This window comes from Typopeltis vanoorti, chromosome 5, assembly GCF_054136105.1.
Source record: "Typopeltis vanoorti isolate ZY-2024b chromosome 5, IOZ_Tvanoo_1.0, whole genome shotgun sequence".
Taxonomy (NCBI): domain Eukaryota; kingdom Metazoa; phylum Arthropoda; class Arachnida; order Uropygi; family Thelyphonidae; genus Typopeltis; species Typopeltis vanoorti.
The window spans coordinates 138,066,533-138,094,177 of record NC_143553.1 but is presented as its reverse complement, the minus strand read 5'-3'; the positions used below and the strand labels follow the sequence as shown (position 1 = coordinate 138,094,177).

Here is a 27,645-nt window from a genome sequence, read left to right as displayed (position 1 = left end):
ATTTAATATATGATAATACACACACAAACGGGCCCTCTGGCTTAGCAGAGAGCCAGTTCTGGAAAATATGCTACAGTTTCTAGACACAATGGGAAAATGCTTACTTAAAGTTGTTAAGGCAGAATCTTTGAAAAATAATTGTGTCAACCATAATTGTGAGAATCTCGTCACAGCCAAAGCTGGAGAGGGCATTGAACTAATGGGATGCCTTAGGCCTCACTATAATAAGAAGAAACTCAGAGCAGATATTGCCTTGAAGAGGGGAAGCTTGCTCTGTCATGTCGGATAAACCAATTCAATATGGAGTGGAATTCTTGATGAGACATGGAAACCAAACATAATAAAACTGAAGGAATACTCTTTGAAAATTAAAACATATGAAGGTATATTTTTACTAAATAGCTTAAAGAAATTACAACATATACTAGGATATACATTAAAATAAATTTTAATAATAAATAATGTTAATACTTATCTCTTCAAATGACAATGCCCTAACCACAGAACTAAACCACATTCGCAACACTTTTTCAGCCAATGGCTATCCTCCCAAAAAATATTGAAACCAATAAACCACAACCCCCCCTCACAACAAGGATTACACTAAATCCATCACCATACCCTATATCCGAGGCACCTCGGAAAAAATTACCAAAATCCTAAAAAAAACATGACAACGTCTTGTTACAGACCATATAAAAAATTGGCATCCCTTATCTGCTCTACTAAAGACCAACCTCCCCCCCCCCCTAGACCTACCTGGTGTATACCAGGTCCCTTGCAGCTGTAAGCTGTCCTACTTTGGCCAAACAGACAGGACAGCTAATATCAGAATTTCAGAACACAAGGACTACATCCAGTTTCACCAATACAGCCACTCTGGTCTTGCAGACCATGCGCTGGATACCCGCCATAGAATATGGTGGAAGAAAACCACGATAATACACTGTAGTAAATTCAAATACGAAAGGCTTTTCATGGAATCAGCCTCAGCCCTAAGAAACAATTCAAACCTCAACAAATTTGGTTGCATGAAACTGCCCCAAATTTGGGAAACCTACATCAGAAGACCTTCAGCCCAATCACCCAAGAATACCAACATTGCCCACTAGGGGGCACCATCAGGACTTTTAGGAGAAAGAATAGCTTCCTGCTTCTTCCTCATTTACTGTTTGTTGTGCTTGCGTGTACGTGTCTTGTTTTTAAGTTCCTGTGAAAATTGCAACGTGACGTTGCCGAAATATTGGAAGTGTATTAAAATTTATTTTAATGTATATCCTAGTATATGTTGTAATTTCCTTAAGCTATTTAGTAAAAATGCATAACCAACATCTAAGCCTTTCCATGAGAAATATGAAGGTATAGTAATGACCATTCAATCTATGCATTGACAGGCTCTCAGAGCGATTCTGAAGTTGATGACTTATGCAGCATAGTAAATGCTTTGCATAAATCATCATAAAGAAAATGCAAAAACTGTCCAGAAGACAGAAAAAATAAAGTATTTTAGGAATTAAGAGTACACAGATGAAAAAGGCAGTCATTAGCCAGATCACAAAAAAGATGTTATGAGCAAATAGTGAAAGCAGAACTGAGCTGGCCATGTAGCCAGGATGAAAGATGTGGTAAATGGACTACAGTTTCAATTCTAAGAGAGAAATAGATAGGATGACAAACAATGAGTTGGTGGAATGAGACAAGAATTGCAGGAAATAACTCGATGTGGATTACTAATGAGAGAATTAAGGGGAAAAAATTAGGATCAATCAGTTTACCCTACAGTTTGCCACCTTATCCAGCAACAGGCTGATAACAACTTTGTTTTGTTCTAATGGAATTTCCTGATGAAAATGCCTCCTGTAAAGATGGTTGAAGAAGCTGCAGCTTTTTTTTGCAGTTGTTTATGTTGTGTGTAGTAGCAATATGCTATGCAATACTAAGTTAGAAATTTTTTATGACCCTAATCAACATTGCTAACATAAAGCTTGCTTGACAGGGAGGTCACATTGTTTGTGTTTGAAATTATTAGACATAGAAACTGTTTTTGCATGAACAATCTGTGTAGTTTAAAAAAAAGTGCAGAGTGCTAATCATTCTGATTATATTTTACAAGGGATATTTCAGAATGCTTTACTATTGCATGTATAGGTCTGGAAAATGAATGACCTTGAAACATGTCTGATCTTGTTTTCTTTCTGCCTCTGTCCACTGCAGTTTAGTATACAGTGATGTATAGTCCAAGTTGTATTTCTCATGTTGTCACATACACAGTGGATAAGTCTTTTTTTTTTTTTCATTTGTTTTATGCAAAATAACACACAGTAATACATTTTTTTTATACACAAATATGTGAATGCTATTGAAATCCACTGCTATTTGCAAGGTTTTTATAATGAAGTGACTCAGCTAACTGTTAAGAATATGCCAATGGTTCTTAACCGGTGTTCCCCGGAACACTTGTGTTCCGCGAACTGGTTGCAAGTGTTCCACCGGTAAAAGATGTCAGATGACACAGTTCTGAGTGTAATTGACTACTCTGATCCTAACAACTGAAGACTGCTATTGCAGGATATATTATATCTAAGCATTGTTTTTTGCACAGAGAATTCCTAGTTTCAAAAACATTACCGGCAATATTAAAACCTGTACTAGACCAAGTTGTAAATATGGTAAATTACATCAGGTCAAGACCTTTAAAAGCACGCCTTTTTAAAAATCAACTTTGCATACCTATGGAAGCCAAGTACGAATCTTTGCTTTTGTGCATTGAAATAAGATAGTTATCCAGGGGTAAAATGCTATTCCAAATATTAGAACTTAAGAATGAATTATTGGTCTCTTTTCAAAATGAAGGTATAGATGCTTTTGTAAAATGTCTTCAAAATGATATTTGGTGTGCTAAAATGGCATATTTAGCCAATATTTTTAATTACTTAAACAGCGTTAATACAAGTATCCAAGGGAAAAATGAAAATATTTTGACATCCACTAACAAACTGTCAGCTTTTCAGAAAAAAGTATCCCTTTGGAAAAACTGCATATCAGAAAAAAAATACAATAGATATATTTTCATCGCTCCATAATAAAAATGTCGAGGAAATTATTTCCATTATAACAGAACATTTAACAATATTGGAAGAAAAGATTTCAACTTACTTTCCTTCCTTAAATACACACAATTATGACTGGATACGAAATCTATTTGGCACAGTTAATATATCGAGTTGTGAATTTTCGTTACAAGAAGAACAATTAGTTACCTTGCCAACCGATCGTTTTCTAAAAATGAAATTCTCTGAAATAACTCTTGAGGAATTTTAGATTTTTGTCCAAACTGAATACCCAGCTCTCTCCACAAGGGCACTGAAAAGTTTGTTAGTTTTCAACATCATATTTGTGTAAGCTCAATTTCTCAATATTAACCAATATAAAAACTAAAAGGCATGAAAGACTTACTAATATAGACAAAGAAATGAACGTAGCTATATCACATATTAGACCTGATATTGCTGGAATCTGTAAAAGCCGACAAGCTCAAGTTTCTCATTAAAATAAGTTCCACTTTTTATAAAAGACAAGTCTATGCATATTTTATTGTTAGTTTTATGACCCTAATGCTTTTGGTGTTCCCCAAATTTTTCTTATAATCAAAAGTGTTCCGTGACTTCGAAAAGGTTAAAAACCATTGGTCTATGCCATCAACTATACAGTATAGGAGAATATTAGATTATATGTTGTCTCCTATATTTGTATAGGAGAACGTTAGATTTGTGAATTTTAGATACTCCATAAATTGGGTGATTTAACATGAACAGGTTTTAAGTTAAGGGGATAATAAATCCCTCATTATTTTAAAGCTGGATACGAAACTCAGAGATTGAAATCTATCGAAATGAACAGGTTTTATTTTGTTGATTATTTCTTTTGAGACATAATTGGATCTCAATCTTGATTTGGTAAGTAGAATTGTTGCCTAGGAGATCCTGCACTTTGTTGTTGTAATCCTCTTGATTCGTGGTAACTGTAACATTACCATTATCAACTTTAGTAATCACGATACTTTTTATTCTTATATAACTTTTTTTAAAGCAACTATTTCATTCTGTGGTATATTACTTTTAGTTGATTTAGATTTGTTTAGGTTTCTTGCTATGTTTAAACAAACATTATTGACTCTTGAAGATAGAAGATTGTAGATGCCTCATTCTACATTCATCGTAATTTCTAGTTTTGGGACTTGTTTAGGTGTGATAGCAAAGTTACGACTTTGACTGAGTGTGTTCGTAGCTTCTTCTATAAGCATCTTTGATGATAAATTTATAACTTGCAATCTCAACAAAGTTATGGTCAGAGTGTAGTAAATTGGCATTGAGGCAGGATTTCAAATTTCTTCAGGTGCCTGCTTTTCACCTTTGTGAATTATTTTTTTTGCAGACACTATGGTGATGTGATATAGGACGGTCCACAGTTCAGGATTTAAAACATTAAATCCCGAACTGTCAATTATAGTGCTGTTTAACTTGGTAAGCTCTTTGCAAGTAACAGGATTTGTTCATTTCCATCTGCAAATGTGATCTTAATCAAATGAAACTTTTCTGTGAATTTGAGAAAAGTAGGAATTGTATTGTTATCATCAGCATTTGAGGAAGGCTAACCTGTTCAGTTGTCTGGTTAATTTCACTTTCAACTTACTAAATCACACTTTGTGTACAATATTATCTCTGTGGAAGATCATCAATATAATAGACCAGCTTAGGTGTTGGATGTTATTCTTAACTTACTTTAATGGTATTTCAACACCAAATGAGCTAAATTATAAAAAGATGTCTAATAACTGGCTTATATTTTGCTGTATTTCAAGCCAGCATTTTCAGAACAAACAATATGTTACAGTTTACATGTGACAATATGTAAGGGAAACAAGTCAAATTGTAATGGACAATTTGACATTCTCTCTTTGGACACTCTTTCACACAGAATTAGATGGGAGAAAACCAATGTGCTGTATAGAAGGATTTTTAGTCAGCAGTGGCTGCGAAGCATTCTCCTAACCTTAACAAGTATGGCTGCGTTAATATGCCAAAAATGTGGGAGATTTGTTATTCTAAGATGTACTCCTACACAGCTGTAATACTGCTTTTTTGCAGCATTAGAGAGCACCAAATTAGCACTTTAGATTTTACTCATATGTGAACTGTAATGCTTGCATCTAAAGATGCTCGTTTGAAATCCAGCAAAATATAAGCCAGTTATTAAACACATTTTTATAATTTAATTTGTTTGGTGCTGTAATACAATTAAAATAAGTTATGAGTAAGCTAGAAAAGAAATCATTAGAAATTGGGAAATAAATCAGAGATTACTAGTAGAAAAAACTGAAGTGGATTGAATGAGTTAACCAAATCATTAGTGAGTTATCAAAGAGATTAGATTTGAAGTTGTGAAACATCCTTCCTACTTAAACTAGACTTGGCTTTATCAAACTTCTGGTTATTTCCCAAACTTGAAAATACCTGGAATGACAGTTCAAAGCAGAGTTTTAAAAACCACCTAAATAGTTTTGCTATGACTGATTTTGAATAAACAGTAAAGGAAACATTTTGAAATCAAGAGAGATTATTTTAGAAATTCCATGAAAATAAAGTACACTTTTGCTTTCTTTTGTTTTTTTTATTTTACTAACGTCAATTTGTGAGGCATTACTTATAGAATACCACATGTATATGTTAATCTTACACACACACACACACACACACACACGCACGCATGCGTACGTACGTACGTTGGAGGCTGTAGAACTTAGTATACACCAGTGCTACCTATGGTAAAAAAGATAAAGAGACAAGGAACCTTCTTAGATTTTTGTCTTTAACAGCTGGAGGTTATAGCATTATACTGCCTGACATGTATGCTCAATGGACATGCTGGATTCTATTATTATTATTATTATTATTAAGAGAGACCTCCAAAATGTCAGGGACTCATTGAGGAAGGCCACATACTGCATGCACCAGCTATCATACTTGTACCTGAATTCATTTACACTACTTGCACACACCACATCCAGTGGCAATCCATTCCAATCATGCATTACTCTATGAGAGAAAAATCTAGCCCTCATCCCCTTCTTAGTGGCATTCATTCTCAGCTTCCAAGGATGCCCTCTTATCCTTTTCCCACCCTCCATAAATTGAAAAATTCCATCAACTGAAATCCTGTATGACCCTTTTGGATGTTTGGAAGTCTCAATCATATCATCCTCTCTTTCTTCTGTTTACTAAATGAGTCTTCTCAATCTGTCTTCATACTCAGTATTATTCCACAATCCTGATGTCATTTTTAACACTCTTCTTTGCACTCTCTCCACTGTATCAGAATCACAACAGAAACCAGGAGACCAGACCTGTGCACAATAGTCCAAGTGAGGTCTTAGGCCTTGTAAAGAGGCAAAATGACATCCTTATCTTTACATGTGAAAGTTCATTTCAGCATTGCAATTATTCTCTGAGCTGGGTGTGCAACTTTTGTTATATCATACTTAAACTTCAACTTCCTGTCTACTAACACGCCAAGATCACTAGTCTGATCAGTTTCTTCTAGCATAATCATCATCAAAATTCCTGCCATGTACCCTCAAGGGATGTACAGGATATGATAGTACTACATGAAAAATTTACATCATTACTAACTTCCTATCTACAATTTTCCTCCAAATCAGTCTGTTACTTGTCAAGACTCGAACATTATCAGATCTTGTATTTCTATAGTCTAAGGCACTTCGTACCATATCAATCCACCAATATCTTGGTCTTTCTCTGGGTCGTTTTCCTGCCAACATTGCAGAGAACATTTGTTTTGCTAATCTTTCCTCGCCCATTCTGTTTAAGTGACCATACCACCTGAGATTAGCTCTGCTAACGCATTCCTGGATGCTGACAATGTCAAGTTCTTTCCTAATATCCTTGTTTTTATTATGATATTGCCATTTATGCCATCTGCTCACACCTTTAATCTTTCTCAGAACTCTCATATTTGTGGTCTCTAGTCTTTGGTCAAGTGTCTTACTTTTGACCCAGCTCTCAGATCCATAAGTTAAAGGTGGTTTGAACACTGTTTTGTATACAGCTAATTTAGTGTTCCAACTAATTTCTCTCTTGTTCCATATGAATTTATTTAACTGACTTCCTACCATACCAGCTTTGTTGATTCTGTTGCGTATTTCTATTTCCGTATTTAATTTACCATCTTCACTAATAATCATGCCTAAGTAGCTGAAATGTTTTACTTGTTCCACAGGTTCTCCATTCACAATGCAGTTGACATTTTCAACGATTCTGCCTATTTTCATTGTCTTTGTCTTTTTATTGCTGGCCGTATCTATTACAACAGTTATTCAATTTAGTCAGGGAATCTTGAAGACTTGTAGCAGATTTATTTAGAAGTATAACATCGTCTGCATAAAGCAAAGAGCTGACATTAACATCTCCAATTCTGATATCCTGATTAATACCACTTTTCTTCATAATGTGATCCATATAAATAATGAATAACAGAGGGGATAATGTACATCTTTGTTTCACACCAGATTTAACATTAAACCATCTTCCTGTACTTCCTTCAATTCTAACAGCTGACTTGGAAATCAAATAAAGACTAAGTATTGCTTGATATAATGCTCCATTGACCATACAACTGTAACATATTAAATAGCTTCTCTCTTGGCATCTTGTCATATGCCTTTTCCAAATCGACAAAACTTAAATACAGATCTTTGTTATATTCCCATGCTTTCTCAACTATTTGTCATAAAGTGAAGATCTGATCCAACAGTCTCGATTTGGCCTGAATCCAGCTTGTTCTTCACCAAGCTTTTCTTTCACAATTCTTCTCAACCGTTTCTCAAGTATAATTACATAAATCTTACCAGGAACACTCAGTAGGGAAATACCTCTGTAATTCTCACATTCAGTTTTATTTCCCTTTTTATATATGGGTACTATCAGAGTTCTACTCCAATCACCGGGAATTCGTCCTTCTGTCCGGGCCTTCTGAATTATGCCGTGCAGCCACTGTAAGACTTTTATACCACCATACTTCAGCGTTTCTGGTCCAACATCATCCACTCCTGCTGCCTTTCCACAGTTCAAGCCTTTGATAGCTTTTTCTACTTCCAGTGTGGATATGTATTCTTGACTGTATGCCTATTGAGTGTTTTTTCCATTTAGCAATTTTTCTAAGTAATTACTCCATACTTCAAGGATATCTTTTTCTCCTGTTTTCATATAACCTTCATCATCTCTAAGTCCTTTTACAACACTCTTTCCTTCATTTCTAAGCTTCTTCAACAACCTCCAGATATCTTGCCACCTTCTTGATATTTATTTTCTATGTTCTTGCCAAAGTCCTCCAATGACTTTTGTTTAGCCAGTTTTACACAGTATTTAACTTTCTTACATTTGTCTCTGTATTCTCCAAGACCACAAGCAGACTTATTTGCGAGGAACTTTTGATATGCTTTCTTCTTTTTCTTCACTGTCTCTTTAACTTCCTGTATCCACCAAGCAGATCTGATTTTTCTATCCTTGCAGACAACCTTGCCACATGCCACTGACTGAATCAATCAGGGTTTTCTTCAAGGCTTGCCACTGAATCTTTAAGGTTTAATTCCTGTTCTCAAACTCTTTCATTTTTTCTTCAACAATCTTTGTATATTTTAGTCTACAGTTTACATCTGAAAGCTACTCAACTTTTATTCGCTTTAAAATTTTCTTACATGTTATTCTTTTCAATATGAAATTCAATTAAGTCTTTCTCAAGACTAAATAGTGATCGCTTCCAATTTCAAATCCTTTGTACACTCTGGTGTCCTGCACCAGGGAGAAAACATCACTATCGACAATAACATAGTCAATGAGACTTTACTTATTCCTTGCCTCTTCTCTCCATGTGAATTTGTGCACATTTTTATGTTGGAACATGGTGTTAGTAATAACCAGTCCATGTCCTGAGCAGAAATCTAACTGGTATTTGCCATTATTATTAGCTTTGCTCTTTTCTCCAAATTTTCCCAAAACATTTTTGTATGTCTGACAATCACTTCCTACTCTGCTATTTAGATCCCCCAACAAGGACCAACTTTTCCTTTTTCATTTTGTCGGTAGCTTACTCTAGAGCCTCAAAAAATTCCTCCACTTCTACTTTAATAGAACCTTCTGTAGGACCATAGGCACAAATAAATCTCATTGTCGAGTTCCCCATTCTGATATTTACCCAAATCACTCTACTTGACACTGCCCGCCATTCAAGAAGATGAGCCTCGTATTTTGTGTTGAATACTATGGCTACTCCTTCTTTTCCTTGATTGCCATTGCCTGAATATAACATCTTGTATTTATTGCTCAGAAAGATCTCACCAGTTTGCCTTTTTTTGTTTCAGTCACCCCTATTATGTCTATCTGGTACTTATCTAATTCCTCCTCTAGCTCTATTTCTTTGCCATTCGGGCTTCTTATGTTGATAATACCGATCTTTAACTCTGGTGATGTTGAGTTGGGGTGTGTTTTCAGATTTGTTCCAGTAGCTGACTTTTCGCTGTTTGCCCTGGTTCCTTGGCAAAAACAACGGGGCCTTGTTTAACTGGGTGACTCCCCAGCCGGCATGAAATTTTGTCATTTTGTATTTTGGTTTAAGCCAATAAGAATTACAATTTGATCGGCTAAATCCCAAATTGCCAGCCCATCCTCGTTCATTCAGTATCCAGGAAGATACCCAACAGGGTGCACTGCGAGAAGGTGAGGATTGGACATTAGGTCAGAAGCCCTGGTCGGTTATCCGTATTCCCTTAAAGGCTGTGTGGAGGTCTCCTCTTAGTTATACAGATTTGACCCTTATGCACCCCTAGAATTGTCTATTAATGTTTAATTGCCATTCTGTGATCTCATGATGCTTATGATACTTAGTCAAAAATTATACTCTAATAAAGTTTTTAACATGAGTTCTCCTCTGTTATTATAATTCTTTTCAAAGAGTGTACCTTCCTCTGATTTAACTGTTCAGGCTGTTTACTTATTTTTCTTAAATTCTTGATATGTTCCCTTGTTGGATACCATGATGGTTCTACATGAAAAGTTTACATCATTACTAATTTTTTATCAGCAGCTTTTTTTCAAAATTAATCTGTTATTTGTCATTACTCAAATATTGCCAGATCTTATATTTCAGTGTTCTGAGGCATTTCTTATCAATCCACCTAGATCTTGGTCTTTCTTCTTTCTTGTTTTCTGCCTCTAACACTTTCATAAAAATCACTTCTTTGCTAACCTTTCTTCTCCCATTCTATTTAAATGACCATGCCACTTGAGATTATCTCTGCTTGCACATTTCTCCATGTTAACCATGTCAATTTATTCCTAATATGAAATGTTTTCAGTACCAGCTGTCAGATCCATAAGTTAAAATTAGTTTGAATATGGTCTTACATATAACTAGTTTAGTGTTTTGGCTAATTTCTCTTTTATTCCATATAAATTTATTCAGTTCATTTCCTACCATACTAGCCTTGCTAATTCTGTTGTCTTTTGCCATATTTGCTTAAAATTGTTCCTAAATAGCTGAAATATTTTAATTGTTCTGTAGATTTCTCCATTCAGAATACAGTTGTTTTCATTGTTCTTGCCTGTTTTCATAGTCTTTGTCTTTTACTGCTGATTTTCACACCAAATTTATTACATAGTTATCAGTTCAGTTTAGTTAGTGAATTCTGGATTTATTTAGGAGTATAACTTTATCTGCATAAAATAAAGAGTGAAATTAACATCTCCAATTTTGATATCAAGTTTAGTACCACTTTTCCTTTAATATGTGAGTCATATAGATGATCAATAACAGTGGAGATAATATACACACTTGTCTCACACCTGATTTAATATTAGAACATCTTCCTCTACTTAAATTCTGATTGATGACTTTCAACTCAGTGGTGTGTATTGCTTGATATAATGTTCCATTTACACCATATCATTCTAGCACTTTGAACAGCTTTCTCTTGACACCTTGTCATGCCTTTTCTTGCCCCCATCAAAATAAAAAAACAGATCCTTGGCTTGGTGGGGGGGGGGGGCTTGTTTTTTAATTCTCCAGCTGGCATGAAATTCCATCATGTTGTACCATCATTTTATTTCAGTTTAAGCCAATAAAAATTACAATTTATTTGCTAAATCCCAAATTGCTACCCCATCCTAGTTCTTTCAGTTCAGAGATGCCTACTAATGGAGTGCATTACAAGAAGGTTAGGATTGGAATTGTCTCTCGGATCTCCTCATGTCTGAGGACTTGTGACCTTCCCGATGATGCTTCGCCATTTCTTTCTCTTCTGTGCTTCTCTTATTACTTGTTCTAGTTTAAGTCCAGTGATTCTTGATATTTGATCATTCCACCTACCTGTTGGGGGTGGGGGGGTTCCTCTTTTTATTTTCCCACATGGTTTACCCTGGATGATTACTTTTTCCAGGCAGTTGCCTTCCCTTCTACATATGTGTCCAAAATATTGCAGTATTCTCTTTTCAATTATGTTTATCAGTCTTGTGTGGATATTCAATTCTTCTAGGATACTTTTGTTTGTTTGTTTTTAATTGGACATATGGTTAAAATCCCTGTGTTATGTCGTTACTTTTCCTATTTACTTTAAATGTTTTACTACTCACTCATACAGTTATTTCCCTTCTGGCTTCTGTGGTAATTTATCAATCAAATTCAGTAATTCAGCTATCACTCTCTTTTCCTTAAACAAGCTATGATTTGGGCCGTTCCTAAGTTTAGTCACGTGTATTTCTTTCATTCATTAGAGGCATTGCCAAATTTGGGACAAGGCCCTTAATTTTACCTTCTGAGACAGTCTCCCTGTTAAATACTGACGAATTTATATTATGCTGTGCCAGCCAATACAGAGGATAGATGAGACTCTTATCTAAGGTGGCTCTCTCAGAATAATACACAGTAATGGCTGTTCTAACACTAATTCAATTCACCTACTTCACTTTGCTTTTGCATGCAGTCGTGGCCCACAAATTCTAACTATAATCCTGTGTCCCTCCCGATAGGTTCTGTAATCTTTGTGAGTAGCAGTTCAAATTCATATGAATTTGAATTAATTGAGGTCTAAGAATTATACATGGGAAATACATCAAACACATGGTTAACTTAATCACCTTCCTAGTAAAATTCAGATATCATTACTAACACAATAGGACATGAATAATAACTTGCTCCATGGAGTTATCCATTAAATGTACAAATTACTAGCTTAAAATCATTAGATTTTCAATCAGTCTCAAGTCACTTATCATATCTCACAATATATTACAGTTAATTCACATACAGATCCCTTCCTGGGAGCTTTCTTCAAATTGGGACAGGTCACTGCCAAATGTGGTAATCTCTAAAGTTCCCTAACAAATGTCCACACACAAATTAACATATAGAGTCCTTTCATATCTCTAACTGGAAATAAGACTTAAACATTCTACATTACCATCCCATGGAATGACTTTCTGTTCTATCAGCAGCCTTATCTAGACATCAAGACAATTTTGTAGACTATCGTCCACGAGGTCACGTACAATGATTTCACAGCCTGGTCTCCCCGAGTCGATCTGGTCTCTCTCTTGTACCGCTGGCATTCATCTGTATTATCGGTCACTTGATATTGCTTAGCTACTCTGCTATGAAGAGTTAGCTAGCCTTGACTCGCAAGCTACAGTAGACGACTCATGACATCTACGGCCAATTGGGAATCACCCCGATGGCAGAGGGAGAACCAACATCCAAGAGCGCAGGAAACAGGAACCAAAAGACCTTGCGAGAGGGAGGCAAAACCCTTTTATACCTCCTACTTTGGCGCCCTCACTTCACTGCGTTTTTTTACCGCATGGCACTCATCCATCGCGCGTAGCGTTCTTCCGAGAATGCGTTCAAGCTTCGCTTTCCATATAAATTCTCCTTCCCTTAGCCCATAAGTTATTCTGGATGGCTAAAGCGTGATCTTTGGACCTCAGCCTACATTCAACTTGCTCTCATATACTACATAGAATGGGATATTCTAATTTAACTATAATTTTATATAAATTCCCCTTTTTTGACTCTGTACAAAATAGGTTAAGTTTCACATTTCTAAATTAAACATTTCTTCAGTTCTGCTTTAAAGTTATAATATACATTTTTATTTCCTTGCCAAAGTACAAGTTTCTCTGCCTACAATTAAGAATTGTTAGATCCTGAATGAATTAATCTTTTATCCAAATTTTGATCATTCAGGACACAACACCTGGTTTGTTCTCTACATTCCTTAAGCAACTCCAAATCTTAAATAAATCTTAATATTAAACTATATTTGTAAAGTGCTATGTACAGAAATGAACAAACTAACTCACTGTAACAAACTATAGAAAGTTGAATGAAATGTCCACAAGTACAATGCTATGCTAAAACAAATTCACCTAAGTAAACCTTCCACCATAACAAACTATTTATGTGGTCCTTACAAGTATACTTTAATGAGAATTATATTTATATATTACTATTTATTGATTTTTACAGGTAGTCTCCTGGTAGCAGCTGCTCAATATGGTGGATACGTTTTAGGTGCAGATATTGATTATTTGATGTTGCACGGAAAAGGTAATATAAAAATGTATTTGTGTGTTTTACAATAAGAATGACATATGCACATTCAGAAACATTACAGTGGAAAACCACTATTATATTCCTGAATATTAAAGAAATATCCTGTAAATATTGTAAAAAAAATTGTGAGACTGTTGTAATATGCTTTGGTAATAATATGATCAATATAAATGTAAACTATAAAGATAAACTTATTTCAGAAAATAAATCATTAATAACAGCTTGTGCAGACACATTTAATTTTTTAAATAACAGATACAAAATTCAAAAGGATCTTTGCTTAGACAATTAGTTATGTATTCATTTCTTTCAGCTAGCGTAAACTGAAAGTTCACTTTAAGATAGCCATTTCATGTGATGTGGCTTTGTGATAAATTCATACCCTTATATCAGAAGACAGGAAAATATATTTTTGATATAATTGTGTCAGATTTCAATAATTTTGCAAGTCTTTTCAATGACAGAATCAGTAAATTATTCTCCTTAAGCAGTGTGCTAAACATTTACTCTATTTTCCTCTAATAGATATACTTAGGTGATAATCATTTATTAAAAATGGAATGGTTTGAATGCAGGCATTAACCGCCCACTAGTGAGACTTGTATTTGAGACCAAGTTTATTTACAAGAATAGCAACTGTCTCATAGCTGTAGTTTTTTTGGAAATTTTGTGCTCGTGTTCATATCATTCCTAAAAATAACCGTATAGTTGAGTTGAAATCTGCACGTGGGAAGTATCAGAAAAAAACTGTGATAGACTGCTGATCATGATCATTTCAAAGAGGAGAGGAAGGTAGTCTTGATGAAAGTAGAAGTTAAAAACATCAGGATATCAAGTTACAAAAAATGAAACAAAATAAATAAATAAGATTCGGTCATTTTGTATTCCATGCAGCAGCAGTTATAGCTTGAGCAGGAGAAGGAAAACTCGTTAAGCAAGATTTTTTTTTTTACTTCTGACTAAAACGGAAACAGAAAGAATGGTATAGAACAGCGTTTCCCAAATTTTTCATACGATACGCTGATACTCTACTCTACGTTAGAGTAGAGTATCATCGGTCTCATATTCGATATAAAGCTAAGCACACACTATCGCTGTGCTATGAAGGCCAGTGTGTGCTGGCCTTAATAGCACAATCCACATGCAAAATGAGGAGCGCCTGATTTTCAAACATGTTTGAACTTGTCACAGAATTTAAAACCATTTCAGGCTCGTATTAATTTTGATAATTTTTCACGGAACACTTATTCACTTTCCATGGAACACAATTTGAGAAACCCTGGTATAGAAGGGTTTTTTTTTTTTTTTTTTTTTTTGTAATTTGAGACGGTACTATCTTCTCAAATTACAAATGTAATTTGAGAAGATAGTAGAGGGTGCATTTGTATTTATATTATATTTATTTAATATTATTACATATATATAGAGGAGGATTACTTAAGAGTCAAAGCTAGTGTAGAACTCCTTACCTAATGTTCAGTTTTGACCTTTTTGCAGTGTATTTGGTTGAAAATAGCTACTTAGATATTGCAGGTCTGCATGGTTAGCCTACTGGCTGTGCACTTCGCAACCATATGCCTGGGGAAGGAGTGTCCTGGGTTTCATTTCCATCAGAGACGTGAGGAACTGAAGGATCTTCCTCAGTCATAGCCAAGTTAGCCGGTCTTGGGCGTGGACAGCAGGATTTTTTCCCCAGTTTATTCTGGGGTTTTTCATCCCGCAAACAGGCAAACCGGACCCGTGAACATACATACAGGATACAGCCATAGGATATATTCACAAATACAGAAGAGGATATGGGTGCCATCTATCTTAATTCACCGCCCATTAGACATTCATGGCTCAGCCATGAGTGACCCAACGGTTCATTAAGGACTATGGGAGAGGATAGGATAGATATTAAAGAATTAAGAATGGGATGGGAATTTAAAAGATATGGACAAATTATATTCTTTTCTGGCCGAAATTAAGTATTATGTCATATTATATAATTAAATTATATTCAGAAGTTGTGAACCAAGTAGAATGAAGAATTTAATGAGTAAATTGAAACTTTCAGATGAATTATGAAATATGTTCATACCTGCTAACTCTCCTGATTTTGGATCTGTTATTCTGTTCTTGCAGTGTAACAGAACTATATTAGTATCATTCTTATTTTAAGGGGGGGGGGGTGAGGGAATACCCTTTCAACTCCAGTTTTTATTTTCTTCTCAGTTGCGTGAATTAATTTTCACCATTCCAAATAATAGCTTTTTCAAAGAGCTAATAATACTTCATTATTCTGAAAGTAACATAATTTATTACAGGTGTACTCAGATGAATTCTTTCCGTAATTCCAGTTTTTGCTAGCCTAGCTGGCTGAAATGAAATGAAATGGCTGGTATGAAAGAAGAGAATGCAAAGTGGGTTCAATAAGTTTGGAGCTGAACTCTGTATAGATGTTGACCAGTAGCTGCCTGTGTATATGATTAGAGGAAAGGAAAGCAGAGAAATGGTAGTGGCCAGTTCGGCAGAGCAGTGCTCATGAAAATACCTATAAAAAAGACGTAACACAGAAAATGAGCATCTATGGTAAAGCATTTGGCGAGAAAGAGGGGGGGGAGGTCATCTATTAAGTGAATACCTCTTTCTGAATCAAGCATTGAAGGAAGTTTTTGTGTGGATATACGTTATTATATTAATTTATGACATTTTATTTCATAAATTTTATAAAATTTATGAAATAAATTTTATAAAATTTATGAAATAAAATGGGGTTTTTATTTCATAAATTATCTGCAACTTAATATAATTATTAACATTATCTGCAACTTAATATAATTATTCTGGTTTTATGACCACGTGTTTATTAAAGAAAACTGTTTTAAAAACTAAACAATACTAAAAACAATATAAAAGAACAGAATTAGCTATATTGAGAGAAAGAATTGCAGCTACTAGAGCAGAATTGTCCAAGATTAACCAGGATTTATATGTAATATACATAACGAACTGTCCACATCACTGCCGTCAGAACTATGGAATAACATAGACACTATCACAGGGTGTTATTTTTAGTACTTGTAGTTTTAAAAACAGTTTTCTTTAATAAACATGTGGTCACAAAACCGGAATAATTATATTGAACTTCTTAACCACAGAAACCTCCACAGGAATTATCTGCAACTGTTGCAGGTTTATGAATGACTTGATCTAATATAAATCATTCACCAACCTGCCACAATTGTTGATAACCTTCATCTATGTCCTAACACCTTGGAGCTTTTCTTAATCAGTTCTCCCTCCAAATATATCATTTATGTTATCTCTCCTCTTTGCAACTCTGCTCATAATCTTGCTCAAAGTTTTATTTTTCTACCAATCATCAGAACCTCATATCCCTCTACACTACAACAGTGCCAAACTGGGATTACTTTCAAGATTTTTCCCTCACTCCCTTCCTCTTCTCTCATCTTGATGGTACAATGGCAACATCTTCTAATGATAAGGCAGGCCTACATGCATCAGTCTTTTCTTCCAACAAGAGTTGGAAGAAAAAGCTGATGCCAGGAGAAAAGACCTCACTTCTGATAATATTCCAATTGCTAAAAAAAATCAAATTTCTCTTCTTGGGTTGACTTTTACATTTAGCCTAACTTGGAACAAACAATGTCTATAGCCTTGGCGGATCCCCCCCCCCCCCCCATGCCTTTTTTTGTTGTTGTTGTTGTTATTCAAAATAACATTTTTCTTCTGCTCAATTCCTAATACTTTATAAATCCCAAATCTACCCAACCTTAGAATAATGTTCTAAGGTTGGGTAGATAAAACTTGAATGAATGACAAAGTTAAATAATTTCACTATATCTTGTGGATAGGCTTGTGAGAGCAGATGAAGTGAATCTTCCAGAGGCATGTTAATGAATAAGGATTCAGCATCTTGGCTGACCATTAAGTCATTGGGTTGTAAGGAACGATTTTTTACTTTATCCAGAAAATCAGAAGAATTTTTTATGAAAGAATGGAAATTACCAATATGATCCTTGTAGCTAATCTGTACATTCCACAATAGAATGAAGAGGAATACATTCCTTATAGATCTTTGGCAAGCATAGAAGTGTGGGTCCTAGCAAAATAAGTTTTAAGTTTGTTGATGGACTTCATCTAAAAGTGAGTTTAATTTTCAGAGTTGTTTATTGGTGGGATTGTGATCAGGTTCCTGGCAAGTAGATCTGTCTCATAGTAAAAGAGATATTTTCCTTTTGTATCCTGCAGAGTTCATAATTACCGTGGCTTATCCCCTTGTTTGCTTGTGTAATAATGAGATGACTGTTGCATCTTAAAGATTGTAGAGCTTTAATGTTTGAATGAGGAAGCTTGGCTTTCAGCAGCACATTTAAGATCTCTAGACAAAGTTTATTGGCATCCTCACAAAATTTAAGTAAGGGTGGAATTGTAGGATTTAAGTGGGAGGTGAATTGCTTAGCAATAAGAACATTGAATTTGCAATCAAAATGTCAGTTGTGTTTGTTAAATGACCAGCAAAGAGAGGCTTTGCAATTTTTAAAATTACATGTGATGGTTGAGAATCTGCAGTTGAGCTAATATTATCATAAATATCAATAATATTATATATAATAAGAGCAAGAATGCAATTTGCAACTCAAAGTTGATTATGGACAAGCAGTATACAAAAGCATACTGCTTGTCACATATGGTTGAGAATCTGCAGTTGAGCTAATATTATCATAAATATCAGTAATATTATATATAATAACAGCAAGAATGCGATTTGCAACTCAAAGTTGATTATGGACAAGCAGTATACAAAAGCATACTGCTTGTCACATAATATCCATCTAAATGCAGCAGCATTTAGATGGATATTATGTGAGATTTGAAGTTTCCTTCCATTTTGCAAAGATAGGAATAATCATGATATTGTGGCTTTTTTTTTTTTTTAAGAAAAGAAATCCTTGCGTATAGCTGGTCTTACAAATCATGGAATGGATACTGACCACATATCCTATGGTCTGAAACGTGCTTACTCCATCGTTGCCACTATAAGTTTGAATGTCTTAAGAAAGCACCAAAGCCGTCTTCCATCATTCAAACCTAAATTGGAATGATTCCCTCTCGCTATCTTTGATAGTGAGAGGGAGAGTCTTATTCTAATCACACATGATTAAGTTTTTTTTTTTAATTAATAATACAGTGTTTTCTCAGTTATTCCTTTGCATTGTTCTATATTTAACATCACAAAGCTCTTACTGTTTCAAAAATCCATTGTTTGTATTCTGCTCTATATTCAACTGCCTGATGCCACTGATGATCTGGAATTTTCAGATTGAAATATATGGCTTTTAAATAAAATATATATATTCGCTCTTTTTCTTGTGTTATGCTATTAAAAAAATCTTTCAGCTTGGTTTGTGAAGTTAGAGAATGGAAGCTAGTTTGAATTATGGATGTTGAATTCTCCAAGGAAGATTATATCTGTTCATATAATCAAAAATGACAGTATAGTCATCTGAATTAGAAGAGCTGTAAAAGAGCAAATGAAGGGGGCAACAAAGTGAGGCAAAGAAATCTTGAGCCAAAGCACAGTACAGCATGTAATTACCTAATTAGAGCTTTAAAATCATAACATTTTTGATTTATGAACTTTTGTTGTAAGGTTAGTGAAAATAACATTACAGAATGTTGCTTCATATTAGTATATAGATTTTAGCTAAATGACAGTATTTTGAACTGTTAAAAATATCAAGTTTTTTTTTTCTTTTCCACTAATAAAATATTATTACGATACCATTAATTGTTAGGTGATATTAAAGTTGTATTACTCACGGTAAGTTTTAATAAAACTGTTCTCATGTTATAAGTTCTCAGTTTGCCAACTATTTTTTTTTTTTTTTTTTTTTTTTTTTTTTTTTTTTTAGCTAAACCCACAAGATATAAACAAAAAGAAAGGGAACCTGATGAAGGTATTTGGGCTAATCTACAGCAATATGGACTCGAAACCCACTATTTGGATGCATTGGTAGCTGACTCTTCGCGTCCACTGTGGCGTCCATTGTCTCTCTTTGATGCTATTGTTACTGATCGTGAGTATATAATTTTGCACTTTTTTTTTTTTTTCTAATTTATAAGGTTCAGATAAACTCTCTACTACAGAATTTGATATTATATTTTTGTTACATTCTTTAGAATGAAAACATAATTTTTTTAAATTCTATATGTTAATTTTCATCTTTCTCATCCAATACTTATCCTAGAAACATCCTACTCTGGTGTATGAGGTGCTACCAAAAGTTTGCAGGATTTGAATAGCACATGCAAAACCGGTTGTAATATAGCCTTCCGCTGCTATAAGGGGCGAGCAGTACTCTGTGAATCGGTATGTCAACAGTCCGCGCGGTTAGCCTAGTGACTGTGCGCTTCGCAACCATATGACGGGAAGGAGTATCCCAAGTTCAATTCCCGTCGAAGACGTGAGGAATTTGAGGATCATCCTCAGCCATAGCCAAGTTAGCCGGTCTTGGTGCAGGCAGTAGGGTTTTTCCGCCAGTTTATCTGGCATTTTTCATCCCACAAGCAGGCAAACCGGCTCCGTGAACACACAGATCTACAGCCATGAATACTTAACCCCCATGAGGGGGCTCAACTCACCCCAATAGGGATGGGGGAGAAAAAGGGAGGAAACTCCATACAAATAAATAAGTATGTCAACAGTCAGCAAATAGAGAGAGAGACTGCATTCTTGGGTTATGTGTTTTTTTGTAGTGTCATGGTTTAGTGGTTCAACAAATTTTTTTATTTATTTTTTCCTCCAGCTGAAATGGCAGATTTTAAGGAGCAAAGAATCTGCATCAAATTTTGCTTCCACTTAAAAAAAAAAATGCTGAAGAAACCCACTGAATGCTTAAGGAAGTATTTGAAAGTGACTCAGTTCACCATGACTGAAAAAAACATGTCAAGTGTTTTTTTTACATCCAAGGCATTGTCAAAGGAATTCCTTTCCCCCAGTCAACAAGTTTTACTGTGAGATTTTGAAGCAGCTAAGGGAAAGCATTCAGTGCAAGCATCCAGACAAGCGAAAAACAACTGATTCTCCACCAGGCTTCATTATTTTATTCGATGTTCCTGGCTTCCAAAAACACGATAGTCAGCACTTCCCATTCCCCCTATTCACCATCCCTCCCCTGTGAATTTTTCCTCTTTCCCAAGAGGAATCTGCAAGGGATGTGCCAGATACTGTTGGTAGTCCAACAGTTACTTACTATTCAATTACCTGTTGATCACCACTATGCCATCCATGCCAGAAGTTCATTTTGCATACCCATCCTTTGGAATTTGTATAACAGCCTCTCATGCAGAATCCTACAAATGCCTTGGAAAAAATCCAGAAGTATTCTGGTGTGTGTCCATTCCTATTTTCTTTATAAAATGGATTTACTGTGACTCTGCATGAGTAGATTGTTGTTAAAGCAAGATTAATTTCAACATAATCATGCTTTCCTCTGTAGAGGATCTTATTGCTGTCTACCTCCTTTTGGATATGACTCCTAACCAGTCTCTTCAATACATTAATGAACTCAACAGAGATACTGATTAGTCTATAATCCATTGAGTCGGTCCTAGCTGCACTCTTGTATAATGGAATCATCTTGCTCTCCTTCCACTGATAATCTTAGATATTCTGATGCTTAAGTTAAACAACTAGATTGGGACATTGCTAATTCTCTTGTTTCAGTACTCATTCCAGTATGCTGCTATATTTGAATCAAGCTCTTGCAATAACTTTAATACCTGTAGCTTATCTACTTCTGTTCTTTTGTCTGGTTCCTCCTCAGTATCTAGAGATCTAATGGATCTACCCAGAATATATACCTTACTAAAGTGAACTTAATAACTTAAGTATATCTTGCACATCTGACACTCTTCTATCATCTACATTCATTAAGGTTATTCCTTCTTTTACTTTATATGTAGCAAGTAAATGATAAAATTCTGATTTCCTTTGACCTGTTTGGCTAACTTCTTTTCGTAATCTGATTTCACTTTCCTCACTATGGCCATCACTCTCTTGTCTTGTTCTCTATCCTTTTCCTGAGTCTCATTATCACTTTCTTCATGATATGATATCCACAGCATTCTCTTTTATACAGATATTGCTTTAAAAGAGAGTGCTTCATCCATTTAGATCTTGTGCAATTTGTTCTAACTCTGGGAATGCAGTCAGATATAGCTTCATTCAGATACTCTTTGACTACTTTCCATGCGAAGTTGATTCCTCTAGAGTATAGTTGCTCATGCCATGGCACTGCTTCAAACTTTTCAATTATTATAAATACTTGCCCAATGGTTTCACGTATATCCTTTCTTAGGTAAAGCTGTCATATACATTATCCTCCAAAATCAAACTGCATGATCGTTCTTACCATTTGGAGGCATAACAATCTATTTATAGACAGAGTCTTTAATATGCTTGCTAGATTCAGTGTTTTCTAATACCAGTTTCTTCCCTCATGCACTTAAGGTATTTATGAAATATCAAATTTTATTCTTCTCTCATCTTTCATGCTTTTTTTTTTCCTCCAGTATCTGTTCCCATAATTAATGTATCCATAAAGTTTTTATCTATCTAGCAGTTCACAGTCATCTTTGGATGTTCCAGGTCTGTAGTAGCACCCAACTGTTTTTATTGTCTTGTTAACCTCTCTGGTACCAAACAGCCTTGAACTCGTTAGTCATACCACCACCAGTGGAGATTTCTACTCTGGGTGGATGTAATTCTTTTGCAATTATGAGCAGTACTCCCACCACCTATTCGTGTCTTTCCTCCAATCACATTCGGTTCTCGTTATCGTCTTCCATCAGTCGCATCTCGCATGGCAATAATTTTTGATCCCGTTATATCTACCATTGCTAAGAACTCCTTGCCTTTGTTCTTGATGCTACTGGCATCAGTGTACATAAACAGTAGCAGACCACCGGCTGATGAGTGTTTGGGTAACTCTTAAAACATCACCAGTTTGTATAGAAAGCTGAATTTAATTCCTCAAGAAATCTTGTATCAAGAAAAGTTTTTTTCACTTTTCTTTTTTCAGAAAACTAGCCCAACATTACAAAAACAAAACTAGCCTGGAGTTATCCTCTGTCATCACTTGTAATTTCAACCTCTTAATTTGTCTATATCTACTCTTTCTTACAAACACCCAGACACAACTAGTTTCCTTGACTATTCACATCGATTGTTTCACCAAATAATTTCTCTCAGCACTGTAACACCAAATCCATTCAAGCGTAATCCATCTTGAAAGTACAAATGCTTTTGACAATCAAAATCATTCCATGTGTCATTTCTCCTAGACACTCTTCTCACTAAAGCATTAGCAATCACAACTCTACATCTGACTCCTATTATATTATGACAGCAGATACAGAATTGAGTCCATTCAAGTGTAATCCATCTTGGAAGAACAAATGATTTGAACAATCAAAATCATGCCATATGTCATTTCTTGTAGAGAGTCTTCTCACTAAAGCATTAGCAATCACAACTCCACATCTGATTCCTGTTATATCATGACAGCAGACAGAGAATTCCAAGTCTCCTGCCATCCTCTTGCTCTTTTTTCCCCCTCACTCACCAACACTTGCATATCTTTTCTCATATGTCATCTCCTCTCTTTCAAATTATTCATTCCAATCAATACAGTCATATCATCCATAAATATAGTGGCAGTCACACTGCGAAACTTTACCCCAAGAAAACATGCTTTCGTTGCTTATTCATTTGGCATGTCTCCCTGGAATTGTAATCACCATATATCGACATAATAGGGGTGACTGAAACAAAAGAGACAAAAACTGGTGAGCTCTTTCTGAACATTAAATACAAAATGTTATATTCAGGAAATGAAAATCAAGGAAAAGAAGTAGTAGCCATAGTATTCAACACAAAATACGAGGCTAATCTTCTTGAATGGCAGGCAGTCTCAAGTAGAGTGATGTGGGCAAATATCAGAATGGGGAATTGGACAATGAGACTTATTTGTACCTATGGTCCCACAGAAGGTTCTACTAAGGTAGAAGTTGCGGAATTTTTTGAGGCTTTAGAAAAAGCAACTGACACACTGAAAAAGGAAAAGTTGGTCCTTGTTGGTGATCAAAATAGCAGAGTAGGAAATGATTGTCAGACATACAAAAATATTTTGGGAAAATTTGGAGAAAAGAGCAAAGCCAATAATAATGGCAAATACCTGTTGGATTTCTGCTCAGGTCATGGACTGGTTATTACTAACTCCATGTTCCAACATAAAAATGTGCACAAATTCACATGGAGAGAAGAGGCAAGGAATAAGAAAAGTCTCATTCACTATGTTATTGTTGAGAGTGATGTTTTCTCCCTGGTGCAGGACACCAGAGTGTACACAGGATTTGAAATTGGAAGCGATCACTATTTAGTCTTGAGCAGGATAAAATTGAATTTCATATTGAAAAGAATAACATGTAAGAAAGTTTTAAAGCGAATAAAAGTTGAGCAGCTCTCAGATGTGAACTGTAGACTAAAATACACAAAGATTATTGAAGAAAAAATGAAAGAGTTTGAGAACAGGAATCAAACCTTGGAGATTCAATGGCAAGCCTTGAAGAAAACCCTGATTGGTTCAACCAGAGAGGCATGTGGTGAGGTTGCTTGCAAGGATAGAAAAATCAGAACTCCATGGTGGACACAGGAAGTTAAAGAGGCAGTGAAGGAAAAGAAGAAAGCCTATCAAAAGTTCCTGGCAAATAATTCAGCTTGTGCTCTTAGAGAATACAGAGACAAATGTAAGAAAGCTAAACAGTGTGTAAAACTAGCTAAACAAAAGTCATGGGAGGACTTTGGCAAGAACATAGAAAATAAATATCATCATCATCATCATCATCATCATCAAATTCCTGCCATGTACCCTCAAGGGGTGTACAGGATATGACAGTACTACATGAAAAAAATTACATCATTACTAACTTCCTATCTACAATTTTCCTCCAAATCAGTCTGTTACTTGTCAAGACCCCAACATTATCAGATCTTATATTTCTATCGTCTAAGGCACTTTGTACCGTATCAATCCACCTATATCTTGGTCTTCCTCTGGGTCGTTTTCCTGCCAACCTGGCAGAGAACACTTGTTTTGCTAATCTTTCCTCTCCCATTCTATTTAAGTGACCATACCATCTGAGATTAGCTCTGCTAACGCATTCCTGGATGCTGACAATGTCAAGTTCTTTCCTAATATCCTCATTTTTAATATGATATTGCCATTGATGCCATCTGTTCACGCCTCTAATCTTTCTCAGGACTCTCATATCTGCGGTCTCTAGTCTTTGGTCAAGTGTTTTACTTCTGACCCAGCTCTCAGATCCATAAGTTAAAATTGGTTTGAACACAGTCTTGTATACAGCTAATTTAGTGTTCCGACTAATTTCTTTCTTATTCCATATGAATTTATTCAATTGACTTCCCACGATACCAGCTTTGCTGATTCTGTTGTCTATTTCTATATTTAGTTTACCATCTTCAGTAAAAATTGTGCCTAAGTAGCTGAAATGTTTTACTTGTTCCACAGGTTCTCCATTCACAACACAGTTGACATTTTCAATGATTCTGCCTATTTTCATTGTCTTTGTCTTTTTATTGCTGACCTTCATACCATATCTATTACAACAGCTATTCAATTTAGTCAGAGAATCTTGCAGACTTGTAGCGGATTTATTTAGAAGTATAACATCATCCGCATAAAGCAAACAGCTGACATTAGCATCTCCAATTTTGATATCAGGTTTAATACCACATTCCTTCATAATGTGATCCATATAGATAATGAATAACAGAGGGGATAATGTACATCCTTGTCTCACACCAGATTTAACATTAAACCATCTTCCTGTACTTCCTTCAATTCTAACTGCTGACTCACAACTCAAATAAAGAATAAGTATTGCTTGATATAATGCCCCATTGACACCATATAACTGCAGCGTATTGAATAGCTTCTCTCTTGGCACCTTGTCATATGCCTTTTCCAAATCGACAAAACTTAAATACAGATCTTTGTTATATTCCCATGCTTTCTCGACTATTTGTCGTAAAGTGAAGATCTGATCCTGACAGCCTCTATTTCGCCTGAATCCAGCTTGTTCTTCACCAAGCTTTTCTTCCACAATTCTTCTCAACCGTTTTTCAAGTATACTTGCATAGATCTTGCCAGGAACACTCAGTAGGGAAATACCTCTGTAATTCTCACATTCAGTTTTATTTCCATTTTTATATATGGGTACTATGAGAGCTCTACTCCAATCATCGGGAATTCGTCCCTCTGTCCAGGCTTTCTGAACTATGCAGTGCAGCCACTGTAAGACTCTTATACCACCATACTTCAGCATTTCTGGTCGAATATCATCTACTCCTGCTGCCTTTCCACATTTCAAGCCTTTGATGGCTTTTTCTACTTCAAGTATGGATATGTATTCCTGACTGCATGCCTGGTCAGTGTTTTTTATCACTGTGCTGTCATCACTGCTTGTTTCATTTAGCAGTTTTTCAAAGTAATTACTCCATACTTCAAGGATATCTTTTTCTCCTGTTTTCATTTCACCTTTATCATCTCTAATTCCTTTTACAGCACTCTTTCCTCCATTCCTAAGCTTCTTCAACAACCTCCAGAATATTTTGCCACCTTCTTGATATTTATTTTCTATATTCTTGCCAAAGTCCTCCCATGACTTTTGTTTAGCTAGTTTTACACACTGTTTAGCTTTCTTACATTTGTCTCTGTATTCTGTAAGAGTAAAAGCTGACTTATTTGCCAGGAACTTTTGATATGCTTTCTTCTTTTCCTTCACTGCCTCTTTAACTTCCTGTGTCCACCAGGGAGTTCTGATTTTTTTATCTTTGCACACAACCTCACCACATGCCTCTCTGGCAGAATCAATCAATGTTTCCTTCAGAGTTTGCCACTGAATCTCCAAGGTTTGATTCCTGTTCTCAAACTCTTTCATTTTCTTTTCAATAATATTTCTGTATTTTAGTCTACAGTTTACATCTGAGAGCTGCTCAACTTTTATTCGCTTTAAAACTTTCTTACATGTTATTCTTTTCAATATGAAATTCAATTTTATCCTGCTCAAGACTAAATAGTGATCACTTCCAATTTCAAATCCTCTGTACACTCTGGTGTCCTGCACCAGGGAGAAAACATCACTATCAACAATAACATAGTCAATGAGACTTTTCTTATTCCTAGCCTCTTCTCTCCATGTGAATTTGTGCACATTTTTATGTTGGAACATGGTGTTAGTAATAACCAGTCCATGTCCTGAGCAGAAATCCAACAGATATTTGCCATTATTATTAGCTTTGCTCTTTTCTCCAAATTTTCCCAAAATATTTTTGTATGTCTCACAATCATTTCCTACTCTACTATTTAGATCCCCAACAAGGACCAACTTTTCCTTTTTCATTGTGTCAGTTGCTTTTTCTAAAGCCTCAAAAAATTCCTCCACTTCTACCTTAGTAGAACCTTCTGTGGGACCATAGGCACAAATAAGTCTCATTGTCCAGTTCCCCATTCTCATATTTGCCCACATTACTCTACTTGAGACTGACTGCCATTCAAGAAGATTAGCCTCGTATTTTGTGTTGAATACTATGGCTACTCCTTCTTTTCCTTGATTGTTATTGCCTGAATATAACATTTTGTATTTATTGCTCAGAAAGATCTCACCAGTTTTGGTCTTTTTTGTTTCAGTCACCCCTATTATGTCGATCTGGTACTTATCTAATTCCTCAGCTAGCTCCATTTCTTTGCCATTCAGGCTTCTTACGTTGACAGTACCGATCTTTAACTCTGGTGATGTTGAGTTGGGGTTTGTTTTCAGATTTGTTCCAGTAGCTGACTTTTCGCTGTTCGCCCTGGTTCCCTGGCGAAAACA

The 27,645-nt window shown here is 35.4% G+C and overlaps 1 protein-coding gene across 2 annotated transcripts in view; it reads left to right on the top strand.

The window, feature by feature from the left end:
- Positions 1 to 27,645, top strand: part of LOC150106864 (tRNA (guanine(10)-N(2))-methyltransferase TRMT11) — a 203,618-nt gene that overhangs the window by 108,053 nt on the left and 67,920 nt on the right. For both annotated transcript variants that reach the window (XM_090392774.1, XM_090392773.1), the window contains exons 8-9: positions 13,594 to 13,674; positions 19,602 to 19,766. In XM_090392774.1, the coding sequence (XP_090248900.1) occupies positions 13,594 to 13,674; positions 19,602 to 19,766 (246 nt within the window). The remainder of the gene's footprint in view (positions 1 to 13,593; positions 13,675 to 19,601; positions 19,767 to 27,645) is intronic.